Raw genomic sequence first — 12,684 nt, 5'->3', positions numbered from 1 at the left:
TTCTATATAAGAGACATGTTGTCTCGTAGCAATATATTGTTAACCATAGCCAGCTGAACATTAACTATAGCTAGCTGGAACCTTGACCATGACCAGCTGAAGTATCTACACTGTTTCCACTTTCTGCTCTCGCGTTAACTAACCCTAACCCTTAAGAGATTGGACAGGTGTGTTGGTTGTTACAACTATCCTGTCGGATTGATGGGTTAACTCCAGGCCAATCCTGAATAATTGCTTACAAGGATGGTAAAAGAAGAAGTGACTCGCAAGATTGTATGTATTCTGTTGTCTTTTTTTTTCTCTGAGTACATGAGGTTCCAAAGCCGGGTTTTTTATAGACCTTTCTTGGTGGGATGATTTGTGAGCTATCATGAGGGGTAAATATTGGGCTGAAATCTAGGGGCCCAAATGGGGATTGATGTAGTTGATCTCTGCCTTGTTGGAATAGATGGATTATCCAACATATCCCCTTCTTCAAGGGCTTGCGTCCACGCAAGCCATGAAGTACGCATTTGCTAAATCTGGTGTGATCTATATTGTAGGAAAACCAAAGCTATTAGGCAAAAACCACTATAGTACATTGTCTGGCTTCATGTTTGTTTACATTTCTTCTAAAATCTTAGATTAACCTGGGTACATTCATATTATTTTCTAGTTAATTTATGATTATTAGCGTGTATTATATATTAATATTGTACTGTGACGGGCCTGGCAGCTGTATCGCGTTGGCTCCTTGTTGGAGCCCTAAGCCCTAGGGAGTTCCAAATCGGGATATCTCTTTGTCTTCACAATTTCCCGATTAGGCTCCGACGAGAGCCGTACGCACACATACAAAAGTGATCTCTGCCCGCGGCTGAGCGTGCTCCTTTCCTTTTTTTCCTCATGCTTAATTTTTGTTCGACTAGTTACCTCTTAGGATAGAGAATGAACGCCATCACAGTACTCCCTTCAGTCGATCTTGCAGAGTTGTATGAGGGATTATATAGATCCTTATAGCTTTATAAATAGTGGGAATTCTTCCATTTTTTAAATTGGAAATAGCTAATTCAATCTTCCCCTCTATCTGATCTGATTTTAAAGGATCTTTCTTGCGAATTGTTGGCATTTTGACGCGTTGAAATATAGTAAATAGAGCGCGTTTTCCGGGAGAGGTGGCCGGATCGCTTACATGGCCGGGCCGCTTACTGACTATGCGTTAGTTAACGAAAATAATTCATGTTGATACGGAGATGGCTCCTATATCTCCCCCATTTTGTGGTGCTATATTTAAAATTTTGTTACCCCAGTCTTTATCTATACCAGCTATGTGGCTCAAATGTTTAAACTCTCTATGTCAGCAACAACAGAATGGGAAGGCCTTCCAGGCTGACACATGACGTCAAAGACTTGTTTGCCAAATTTTCGAAATGCTTCTGTCATACCACCGACGTTGATAAGCCTTTTCTCCATCTCGCTCAACTGAAAGGCCCAATTGCGCCCACCACATGTCACAGTGTTCGTAGCCAGATCGACTGATATCTGCTCTCCCCGACAGGCAGTCTCAAAGAACGGCTTATCCTTGATAACGATTCCTAAAAGCCCAATATTCGGCTGATTCCTGGAGTAAATAAACGAGAATGATTCCGCAATTACACACTTGACCCCAGCGCCGAGCAAAGCATTGACTGCTACATCGCGCGACGACCCGCATCCAAAAGCGCGACCTGCAACGACCACGTCATGTCCATCACGGACCAGCTGTCGAAATTCGGGCATGAAAAATTCCATGCAGTGAGAACCAAGCTCTTCATTTGTTCTCGATGACGCAAGGAACTTGGAAGGAATGATCTGTATACAGTCAACCAGCGTGTCCCTTTTCAGAATGGCCGATACAAAAGGAAGAAGCATACCGCGTCGGTGTCAACAAAGTCGCCAAGCCTAAGAACCTTCCCTTGAATTGCCGTCGATAAACCCTCGTCTGCGAATAAAGCGTTGCCACTAGTATTAGGAATGCCTCCTTCTGCACTATTTGAAGTATTTTCATCTCTGCCATATGGTTCCGAAAATATTAGTGTACTTGTATTCATTTCGGATTTCCCAGAAACCAGAGATATCTGCGCCGATGGCTCAAATCCAAGATACTCCTTCAGTCTATCTCTGTCAATCATGTCAAGTAGTTCGCGAGGATTGCTCATCTGCATAGAGAAGGAAGAAGCAGCCACTGTTGCCGCAGAGGCCAGATTCGCAATGGAACCTATATCCTGGTATTAGTGTTCAATACTAATTTGTGAAATTGATTAACGTGACAAAATTGAAATACCAACCAGGTCCCATTCTGTTCTTAAAATTCCGATTCTGTGAGGATAACCACTTCTCGCCCGCCGCGGCCTGGTCCACACCCTGGCCAACACACATGCTACAGCCAGGAACACCGACCTTAAAGCCACATTGTTTGTATATTTCAATCAATCCGAGCTTTTCCAATTTGTGTCTAATTGGTTTTGAGCCTGGTACAACAATACGCCGGCCATGGTCGACTGGCTTCAAGCCCTTCTTTAACCCAGCTTCGAGGACCAAACCGGCCATAATCAGATCTTCTTCTGTGGTTGTGCAAGCGCCAATGAAACAGCCATCGAGAGCTGTCCCCACGACCTCACTCGCTGGAACCACGTTGTCAGGGGATGGATAGATGGCAACACCGGACTCGACTTTGGAAAGGTCAATTTCAAAACTTTGGGCATATATGGCGTCCTCGTCCGGTTGGAAATATATGGCATTATTCTTGTGCTTTCTGATGCGTCTTCGATTTACGAAATCAAGCGTGCGGTCATCCGCAGCAAAAATCCCGCTGACGGCTCCGAATTCCTATTTTTCTCAGAAGTTAATAACTTGGACAACCCCCAAATTGTGACGTTTTAATAACTAACTGTGCACATGTTAGCAATTGCAAACCGGGCGTCGCACGATAATGCTGCCAACCCTGGCCCCGAGAACTCGACGATCCGATCAGCGGCGATGGTATTCCGCTTAAAAGTTTTCAGTATATATAGTACAGTGTCTTTACCGCCCACGCCGAACGGCGGCTCATTGATCAACCGAAGATGCACCGTTTCCGGTACAGTGAGCCATGTCTGTCCCGTCACCAATGGCATTATAACGTCTGTTGCTCCCATTCCCACTGCGAGGCAACTGACTGAACCACCAGAGCAAGTATGAGAATCTGCACCAATAACCAACATGCCTGGTTGCGCTCGTTCGCGGACGAATTCGGTGTGTAGGATTGTGTACTGGGAGGGAAATCAGTACCCTTTTCAATATAACAATGTTCTCAGGCCGTGGATGAAGGGGTTAATACGTTGAAGCCTTGGAAATCAGTCATTTTGAACTCTTTCTTTGCCCGTTCACTTGCATCCATCAGAGCCTTAACTTGAGGAACATGATACAATTCCGGTTCAACACGATGGTCCCCTGCAAGCCAGAGGCGATCATTACGGAATATCCCTGGTTTTCCAAAGGCATCATAGACTCCTTCCATGCCCTAGTCACTCAATTTCAGTCATTTTGCCATTAGAAACTCAACATGTCAAGTCAAAGGGCGATATAGCGACAAACCTTCCAGGCTAGTTCTGACGCAATTACCCAATCAACATCGACCTGTATGATATCTCCTGGTCGCACGAATCCTTTACGTGAGACATCATGCATAGCCAGGATCTTCTCCGTCATAGTCATCCCCGGTCTTCCTCTTGGACGGAAGCTTTGAACAGCAGGACCGCAGCGGGCTCGGGCTGCAGATTTGACTGCTTCAAGGTACGCGGAGCAGAGAAACACGATTTCGCCTTCCTGCTCAACTGATAGCTCGGTACTATCCTGGTCAAAACCGTAGCCTCCAAAATCTGTATGTGAGGTACACCGGTGAACGACTTCACTATAAGCGTCTGCGAGGCTGTCAAGTTGTCCTGCCCCTTGGGTGCGTAGGTTCGAAGCTACGTAGTTAAGAAAGCCGACTAAGTTGGCATAATTGGATTCAGTCAGCAATGTATCAGGGAAGATAAATTTCAACTGCCCAGTATCTTCGAGTAGCGAGAGGCACTTCCTTTCCGATTGGGACAGAGCGGCGCGGGATATGTCGAGGCGAAGTGTGCGCATCTTGTCGTCTGCCATGACTTTGTCTTATTGATTCTTGATTTGGTGGAATCAGTCGTGATTCGGGTCCAAATGTCCACTGCACCCCATATTTAAACATGATCTTCACCATCCCCGGCCTGTATATCGTTGACCATCATCGTTGTGCTGGTTGGCTCCAGTCAAACGTGTTGCTGCCGGTTGCGGGCCGTTGGCAGCGACGGCCCGGTGCGGCAGTGAAATGCCGGTTGGATCCTGATAACCCCCAGCTTCATTGTGAGATCGTCACCTGAAGGCTACAAATCGGGCCACTCAATGTTAGAAATGACACCCATGAATGGGGAGAGCCTTCCGAATCGGCAAAGTAACCCGCCGAAGCAAAACGAATACTCAAGGATAAGCGTTTTTAAAAAGCATCTCTTTCCACCACAAAACTGCAATTCTGAAAGCTATACAAAGGTAACAGACAAGCATTATAAATTTGACAATGTCGCAAAGCGCTCAGAAGCTCCGCCAGCTCCTTTCCGATCCGGATAAGATCATCGTCGGGCCAGGTGTTTACGATGGTTTGACTGCCCGCATGGCCCTTGCCGCCAAATTCGACACCTTATACATGACCGGTGCCGGCACAAGCATGTCACGACTGGGATTGGCAGACCTGGGTCTTGCGACTCAGACAGAAATGAAAGAAAACGCCGAAATGATTGCCAATCTCGACCCATCCGTGCCCTTGATTGCTGATGCCGACACAGGTTACGGTGGTTCAGCCAATGTTAGACGAACAGTGGCGAAATATATTTCTGCTGGTGTTGCGGGGCTTCATCTGGAGGACCAGGTAGTGAATAAACGATGCGGACATCTTGCGGGAAAACAGATCGTATCTAGAGACGAATATTATTCGCGAATTAGGGCTGCGGTGAATATGCGTCGGCAATTGGGGTCGGATATTGTGATTATTGCGCGGACTGATGCATTACAGTCACTCGGCTTTGATGAGGCTCTAGCTCGACTCAAAGAGGCTGTGGCTATAGGTGCGGATGTAGCTTTTATGGAAGCTATACAGACTCGCGAGCAAGCCATACAGGTGTGCAACGCGTTCAAAGAGGCCGGAACGCCGGTTATGTATGGTATGGTGCAGGGTTCGAAGTCACCGCATTTCACAATCCAGGAGGCAAAGGATATTGGCATCAAGATCATTGTCTATGCTGGCGTTTGCTTAGTTCCCGTTTATATTGGCGTCTCTAGAGCACTAAAAAAGCTAAAGGAAGATGGAGACACTGAGGCCTATGACTCTGAAATAACCCCCCACGACTTGTTTAATGTTTGTGGGATGAAGGAGTTGATGGAATTCGATCGTCAGGCAGCCATAAGCCATGCCTCATAAAGACCAATGAGGTTGTCCTAGTGCAACATATCCATCTTAGAACGAGCAGTAATTATCATATGAAGTGCCTATAGTCTCCAGTCCTGCGTATTTTGATCAAATACATCCAGGATTATTCCACTCTGGGTTTAGCATTTCTTCCCAGCCACCGCTCATAACGCCATCAAATAGGTCTATGCGTATGCTTGAGTCATTCTACCCTTCTAACCCTATTGACCCCTGCTGCAACATCGAAAATGGCTGAGGTTGATAGTTGGGAGTCCAGGCGAGAGAATTTTGCTGCTGCTGCGGTCCATTGCAAATAGTACTGTTGCCACGACTACATTCTCGAGAGGGATCTTTATAGGCGTTTCCATACCCGCGCCAAATTGTAAATAGTCAAATACTATACCCCCTCCCATGCGGCCTTTTCACTTTGACAGTCGGTTCCAGACTAACAGAGCTCAACGTCATTCTCACCACCACGCCATAAAACCTTAAGCGAGTTTACAATGCGCATTGGAAAATCTCTGTCATTGCTCTGGACTGAGCAACGGTGGATAACAAAACAAGCTGAGTTATACAATATTTGACCTGCGTTTTAATTCACCGGTTTTGCAACTACCATTTAGTAGCCAAAAGCATGTTATTTTTCAACCCATGCCCAGGATCTCCCATCTAGAGCAGAAGTTCCAGATAAAGCTACTTTAATGGTGAGGAAAAATAGGAGACCCTAAGGTACATCTAGGAACAAGACATAACGCGAAGAGGCCAAAAAGAAACATGTCCTGCTTGCTCTGCCATATCCCTTCGAAGGCCAGTACAACACGTGACGACTCAGCATTCCCCCGTTATTCTATGCTCCAAAATTGTCGTATTAGTGGGTAATCATCTGTATCCTGTGGGGTTTGACCACTAGAAATTCCCCAGCCAATTTGCAAGTGCTGCCTCTATAGCCGCTTTCTCATCAAACTGTTGCGGTTCATTTCTTCATGCTTTCCAAGTCACTCGGCGATTTTTGATCCGGTATAGCAAAGTATGAGTTCTACTTTCGTCAGCTCTCCAGATAATAAAGTGAGAATCTTTACCAGGTGTGATACAAGTGATGATTAAATACCAGTTATATCTGCACAAATATCTCGATGCGACGAGTATCGCGAGATCTGATCCAAAGGAAAACTTCAGCATCAGCTATGATACTAAACATATGCTTCTTCAGAAGTATATTCCCAGGCCAGTTCCGTTATTGTCTTTTATGCTTCTTTTGCAACGGTGTCTTGGAAGAAATTTTAGACTTCTAGCCTAGTGATCTTTCATTTTTAGTAACTACATTTAATCAGAGAAGAATCTACATGTACAAGATATTGCCCTATTAAATAGTGTTGACAAAGCATGGTTTAGAATAGATTATCCGCTTCTTAAAAGGCGCCTTTTCAATATTCACCAAAATGGACTTTTGCACTGACCGCCTATACAATACATGTCACTAGGTAGTAGCTGATTGGTCGTTATACTCCAGGCCATTTTGAGCTGACCTGTTTGGTGGCTGAGTTAATAAGACTACGGTTGTGTCGGTTACGCCGGAAGTAGCAAGAAGGCGGCAAACAAGCTGAGCTTCTATTGGGCCAGGTGGGACCATATATTAATGGATAAAAGGGCCATTTTGCAGGGTAACTAACATTTACCAGCTCCAGACATTTTACCGGTCATTCCTTAACGGGTCATGGACATTGACTAGTACTCCTAGCGTGTCTGCGTGGGCCCGCTTCAATACACTTTCTCATAGTCAACAGCGTGAATCCTCTCAATGGATGTATCTACCAATCGACCAGCGCAAAGACCACGAAGGACTCCGGTCGCTTGTAAGCCATGCAGACAAAACAAGAACCGCTGCGGGATGCATTCGCCACCATGTGCACGCTGCCTCAGACTGGGCATTGACTGCACGGTGGAACAATATTACAAACGCGTCAATCAGCGAGAGCGTGTGAAGCAGCTTGAGGATCATGTCGAGCAGCTCCGGAAACTGTTAACGAAGCAAAATGAGACGCCGGAAGAAATCCCAGTTGTGAGGACTGAAGATGCCAGGCGGTCGAACGTAGAAGCTTTGGATACTGTCTCTAGGGTTCATGATGAGCCGTCGAAGACCAGACGGGGAACAGGGACGCCAATTGGATCGGGGCAGCTTATGAGTATCGAAGAAGAGCCACTTATAGCAACTCGGCCGGGCTATGCAATTGGTGCGGTCAGGTTGAGCGAGGACCAAGCGAATAGCCTCCTGGCCTGGTAGGTTCTCCTTTTTAATTACCCTTCATTCCACTCTCCCAAGCACGGTATACTAAACAACCTTGAGTATGATCAGTTTCTTCCAACAATATCATCCCATACTCCCATTTTTAGACTCCTCTCGCACTGCCGCAGAGTATCACAGAACCTCACGCCTTCTGTTCTGGTCGATTATTGCAATATCCGCAAGACATTATTTAACAGATCCAAAGTTATTAGCGAAGCTGACTCCAGCACTCACTGAATTAATTTGGAAAGCAATTTCTTCTTCCCCCGTTTCTCTGGCGCAGGTGCAAGCCCTTATTCTAAATTCGGCTTGGCCAGCCCCGAACTACCGGTTTTGGACCGACAAGTCATCTGTGTATGCCAATATCGCCTTGACATATGCCACTCATTTGGGGTTGCATACGCCAGGATATGAGCAGGAATATTCAAAGGATAGAGTTTACTCCTCCGCAGGCCACAGTTTAGAGCGGTCGAAGACCTGGATTGCCTGTGTGATTGTATCTCAAAGGTATTTTGTTTTCGTTCTACATTGAAAGAGATGACGCTAATGGTGAATCAGTCTTTCACTAGAGTTGGGAGTTCTGCCATCTGTACCAAGCAAGGACCTCGATTCTTCTCTGTCAAACGGAGCTGAGCTGTCATTTGACATTCCTACTGAATTGCAGCACAATTTCATAATTCAAAAATGTTGTAATACTGCAACTAGAACATTGTTCAAAAGCAATGGATCCTCGCTTGTCCAAAAACCGACGGAATCATTTTATCTCGAGATGGATGCCATAGAAGAAAAGTTCAAGTCATTACATCAACTTCTCTACAAAGACTTGTCGTTCATGAGCTCGCTTCGTTTGCATTTTGCACTACTGTACTTCCAAAGTATGTATTTCGTGGTCGACGACTCACCAGACGATAGAGGTGATGACGGTAGTCGAAGAACGGAGGGTATTCTTCGCGCTTACCAGACTGCAACGTCAATTATCACGACAACAATATCGCATGACTCTGCTCATGAGAAACTGCTATATGCGCCAGCAACAACTTCACGCATGATTTTCTACGCTGCTTTAATCATTTTCCGTGTGCTACATTCGAACTATGCGCCTACAAATACGAGTGCGGCAGTAACTCCTCCTTCAGGTCGATTGTTAGATCGAGATACTGGCAATTTACTATATAATTCCGCCTGTCTCGCCATTCGACGCTGCTCCATTCAGCGTCTTGACAAGGACTTTCCTACACGCATGGCTGATATGCTGAAGGAGTTATGGCGAGCCGGCGAGAAAGATGACGAGCTCCGAAACGAAGAACCAACTTGCAAAGTCAAAAGCCGCCTGGGCGCAAGTTTGATTTTTGATTGCTTGAAACTTTGGCGTGACTATAAGGATAGCAATTATAATTCAACACAATTATCAGCTCAGCCAGAGTCAGGGAATGTTGGGAGCGATAGATGTGGTGTGCAGCAGCGGCAGCAGCTACAACTTCAGCTCGATTCCCAGTTATTACCTCAGACTTCATCGCAAGAAGCTCCGCTCGCAGAGACTGCGGATGATTTTGATCTTTCTGTACAAAGTGGTCTGTTCGGAGGAAATGGGAGTTGGGGAACGGTTCTCGACTCGGATGTTGACCTTTTTGAAGGATTTGACCAAAACGCCACGGAAGACTGGGGGTTTTATGGGCTGATATGAGACAGCAAGCAGGCTATATGGGTGCCTAGGGCGAATTATAATGCCCCGGATCTTCATGATGTCTAGATTCAATTCAGCTGACGGCTGGACAAAAGATATACTACATCCGGTAAATCCGCATTTCAGGGGCGAAATTCAGCCTAGATACCGAGGATAACTATCGGAATACTGATTCTATAACCCACGATTCGGCGCTCCTGTACACCCTACGTAGGAGTAGCGCGTGATTATTAGAATAGAATTACTATTATTCCTAGTGCCTACACAGCAATTTTGTCTATAGCTAGTTCCCCTAAACCCCCTTTATTTCTTGGAGATAGTTATGATAATAGAAATTGTTGGGATTCTACCCTTAGATAGTCAGCACCGCCTACCGGATGTAGTTAGCGCGCTGGTAGCTAGATATCTCCGCTCCTAGGAACCTAGGTTCCTAGAGAGAGACACACACAACAGAGTCAGTTTTCCTGCTTCAAGCACAAGAGAAATTTTATAGTTAGTTAAAATCGTGTCGCTTCCGAGTAATTACCGTACTTCACCGCCTCGTGCACGGAACCACCTCATGCACGGTATAGCCTCAAAACGCGAAAAACAACACGACTTTCAAAGCGCGATAAATCAGTCAAAATGGGCGCAATTGAGGAGGCAATTGCATATTTGGATTCCTTAGATGAAGACGAAAATATAATTTTACTTTGGTTGCAAAAATCTACGGTGTTGATCGCACTACGCTTTCGAGAAGATATCGAGGCATTACAGGCTCAAGAGAGGCGCATTACGATAATCAACGCTTACTCAACAACCAACAGTCCAAAAAGCTTATACAATGGATAGAAATGCTCTGCGAGAAAGGCTTGCCACCTACACCTTATATGATTGCAAATTTTGCGCATGAGATAACCGGTAAAAGGCCAGGGAAAAACTGGGCTTCTCGCTGGTTAAAGAAACATCCAAATGCGTTGATATCTCGCTATTCTACAGGCATTGACCGCGACCGAAAAAGGGCAGATTGCGCATGGAGTTATGCTCTTTATTTTGAGCTTATAAACCGCAAGATTGAGCAATATAATCTACAGCCAGATCAAATTTACAATATGGATGAGAAGGGCTTCGCGATTGGCACTATGACCACACAAAAAAGAGTATTCTCTCGGCGTTTATATGATAAGAAGTTCAAGCAATTTCTTCAAGATGGAAATCGGGAGTGGATCACTACAATTGCTTGTATTCGCGCGGATGGAGCTCTTATTCCCCCGGCTTTGATCTATATGGCCAAATCCGGTAATCTACAAGATTCCTGGCTTCAAGATCTTACAACACAAAGATGCCACTTTGCAGCTTTAGAAACAGGATGGACGAATAGCGAGATTGGCTATCATTGGCTCCAGGAAGTTTTTAATAAAGAAACTGTCGGTTTATCTACGTCTAGGTCGCTAGCACTAGTCACGTAGAACAGCTATTCCGACGAGCTGACGAGCCTGATCAATATGGTATGGAATTCCTGATATTGATGACTGCCCCCCAAGAGTAAGGGGGACGGGGAGTAGCTAACTACATATATACGCGGCACGCACGTGCCGCGTTAGACTAACTGATATTCAGTGCCGAAACGCGCTAGGTTTGATATTCACGTTCCGACAGAAACCAAATCTCAAGCAAGCCGGGGATGGCGCCTTCTGATTCTTGATGGTCACAATTCTCATGTGAATATGAGATTTATTGAATATTGTGATAAAAACAGAATCTTATTAGCAATATTCCCAGCGCATGCAACGCATACTTTACAGCCTCTTGACGTTGGTTTATTTGCTCCTCTTGCCGCCAATTATTCCAAAGCTTTATATCAATTTCTTGATGAAACTCAGGGAATAAGCCGTCTTACAAAACGTGACTTTTTTCGGCTTTTTTGGATGAGCTGGGAGCTATCTTTTACAAAAAAGAATATCTGCTCTAGCTTCAAAAGTACGGGCCTCGTTCCTTTCAATCCGGAGATAATTTTACAGCGTTTTAATGAAAAATCCGAAAGCCGGCCATCTTCAGCTGGCTCTACAGCTTCAATTCTCTCGCCTGAAGAGTGGAGGGATATTCGCAAACTTATGCAGAAGATTGGGGGTAAAAATCCTAGCAAAGACTTCAAAAAGCTAAGCAATACAGTCATGGAGCTTACTACGGAGGTTGTGCTGCTTAGATTACGTCTTGCAAGCGCAGGAAAGGCTCTATTACATGAGAAAAGGCGCCAGATTCGAAAAAAGCCATTATTACTGGATTTGCCCAATAAACAAGAAGGTGGTGCCATTTTTTTTAGTCCTTCAAAGATTCAGCAAGCCCGAGAACTTTTTCAACAAAAGGAGGATCACGCCACGCAGGAAAAAGCTAGGAAAGATGATAAAAAGCTTCAACAACAACTTGCAAAGGAGGCTAAAGAGCAAGAAAAGCAAGAACGGGCTCAAATCCGTCAAAAAAAGCGAGACGAACGGGAGAAACAGGCCGCTGAAAAAGAACGCCAAAAGCTTGAGCAAAAACTAGCTAAGCAAGCAGATTTACAGCTTCAAAAAGATGCCCTAGCTAAAGCAAAGCAGCCTACGAGTCGAACAAATCCAAATTCAAAGAAATTGAAGCACAAACAACGCAGTGAAATCGAGGATGAGGTTATTGATGAGGTTATTACTACAAATCGCAGAGGCCGCGAGATTCGGCTCACAACACGTTTTCGTTAGGTAAAAGTTAGTTCATTAGATTCGTCGTCATTTATTTACTAGTACTCCAAATTGATATTATTATTTCATTATTATATGGTGCTGTAAAGCTTCCAAATAGTCTATATTACATATCGCGAAAATCGTGCATGAGGTGGTTCCGTGCACGAGGCGGTGAAGCACGGTAATTATTTTGCCCCGTTACGATCACTACCTAATCGTCCTTAGTGTGCCAAGCCCACGCTATACTGTATCTGTTGTTAGCGCCAGCCTACCAAAACAAATTCCCATTTCTGAGGGTTTGATGAGCGGTATTGGTAGGTACAGTCATAGTTTAAAGGTTTACTGCGATTGCTAGATGACAAATTATTCGAGGATTGGTATTAGTGACTACGACTTTGAGTTTGTTCTCTAGGAGATTCAGAGCGGTCTCTAATATGAGTTGATTGGACCTTTGAATAGTGGTCATCCTTTGACTTCTTTCTCTCTGGGCATTCATATTGAAGGTAGCTAGGTTTACTACAATTATAACAGACAATGTCGGTTT

At 45.0% G+C, this 12,684-nt stretch overlaps 4 protein-coding genes across 4 annotated transcripts, besides 2 other annotated features; 3 read left to right on the top strand and 1 right to left on the bottom strand.

The window, feature by feature from the left end:
* Window positions 1–934: 934 nt before the first annotated feature.
* On the bottom strand, window positions 935–4,143 carry TSTA_009860 (aconitase, mitochondrial, putative; the record flags this gene model as incomplete). The annotated part of the gene is made up of 7 exons (XM_002483057.1): window positions 935–1,188; window positions 1,371–1,827; window positions 1,890–2,233; window positions 2,304–2,844; window positions 2,907–3,266; window positions 3,335–3,517; window positions 3,592–4,143. The coding sequence occupies 7 exons, from the start codon at window positions 4,141–4,143 to the stop codon at window positions 935–937; spliced, it is 2,691 nt and encodes an 896-aa protein (XP_002483102.1).
* Window positions 4,144–4,223: 80 nt separating this feature from the next.
* Window positions 4,224–5,528, top strand: TSTA_009850 (isocitrate lyase/malate synthase, putative; the record flags this gene model as incomplete). The annotated part of the gene is made up of 2 exons (XM_002483056.1): window positions 4,224–4,388; window positions 4,571–5,528. The coding sequence occupies 2 exons, from the start codon at window positions 4,224–4,226 to the stop codon at window positions 5,486–5,488; spliced, it is 1,083 nt and encodes a 360-aa protein (XP_002483101.1). The 3' UTR covers window positions 5,489–5,528.
* Window positions 5,529–7,364: 1,836 nt separating this feature from the next.
* TSTA_009840 (uncharacterized protein) lies at window positions 7,365–9,444 on the top strand (the record flags this gene model as incomplete). Its single annotated transcript, XM_002483055.1, has 3 exons — window positions 7,365–7,753; window positions 7,830–8,267; window positions 8,319–9,444. The coding sequence occupies 3 exons, from the start codon at window positions 7,365–7,367 to the stop codon at window positions 9,442–9,444; spliced, it is 1,953 nt and encodes a 650-aa protein (XP_002483100.1).
* Window positions 9,445–10,139: 695 nt separating this feature from the next.
* Window positions 10,140–10,850: a mobile genetic element.
* Window positions 10,278–12,158, top strand: TSTA_009830 (pogo transposable element, putative; the record flags this gene model as incomplete). The annotated part of the gene is made up of 2 exons (XM_002483054.1): window positions 10,278–10,854; window positions 11,044–12,158. 2 exons carry the CDS (start codon window positions 10,278–10,280, stop codon window positions 12,156–12,158), a joined length of 1,692 nt encoding a protein of 563 aa, XP_002483099.1.
* Window positions 11,112–11,825: a mobile genetic element.
* Window positions 12,159–12,684: the final 526 nt, after the last annotated feature.

This window comes from Talaromyces stipitatus, genomic scaffold (assembly GCF_000003125.1).
Source record: "Talaromyces stipitatus ATCC 10500 scf_1105507295549 genomic scaffold, whole genome shotgun sequence".
Taxonomy (NCBI): Eukaryota; Fungi; Ascomycota; class Eurotiomycetes; order Eurotiales; family Trichocomaceae; genus Talaromyces; species Talaromyces stipitatus.
The sequence above is the reverse complement of the archived record's forward strand: the minus strand, read 5'-3'. Positions and strand labels throughout refer to the sequence as shown.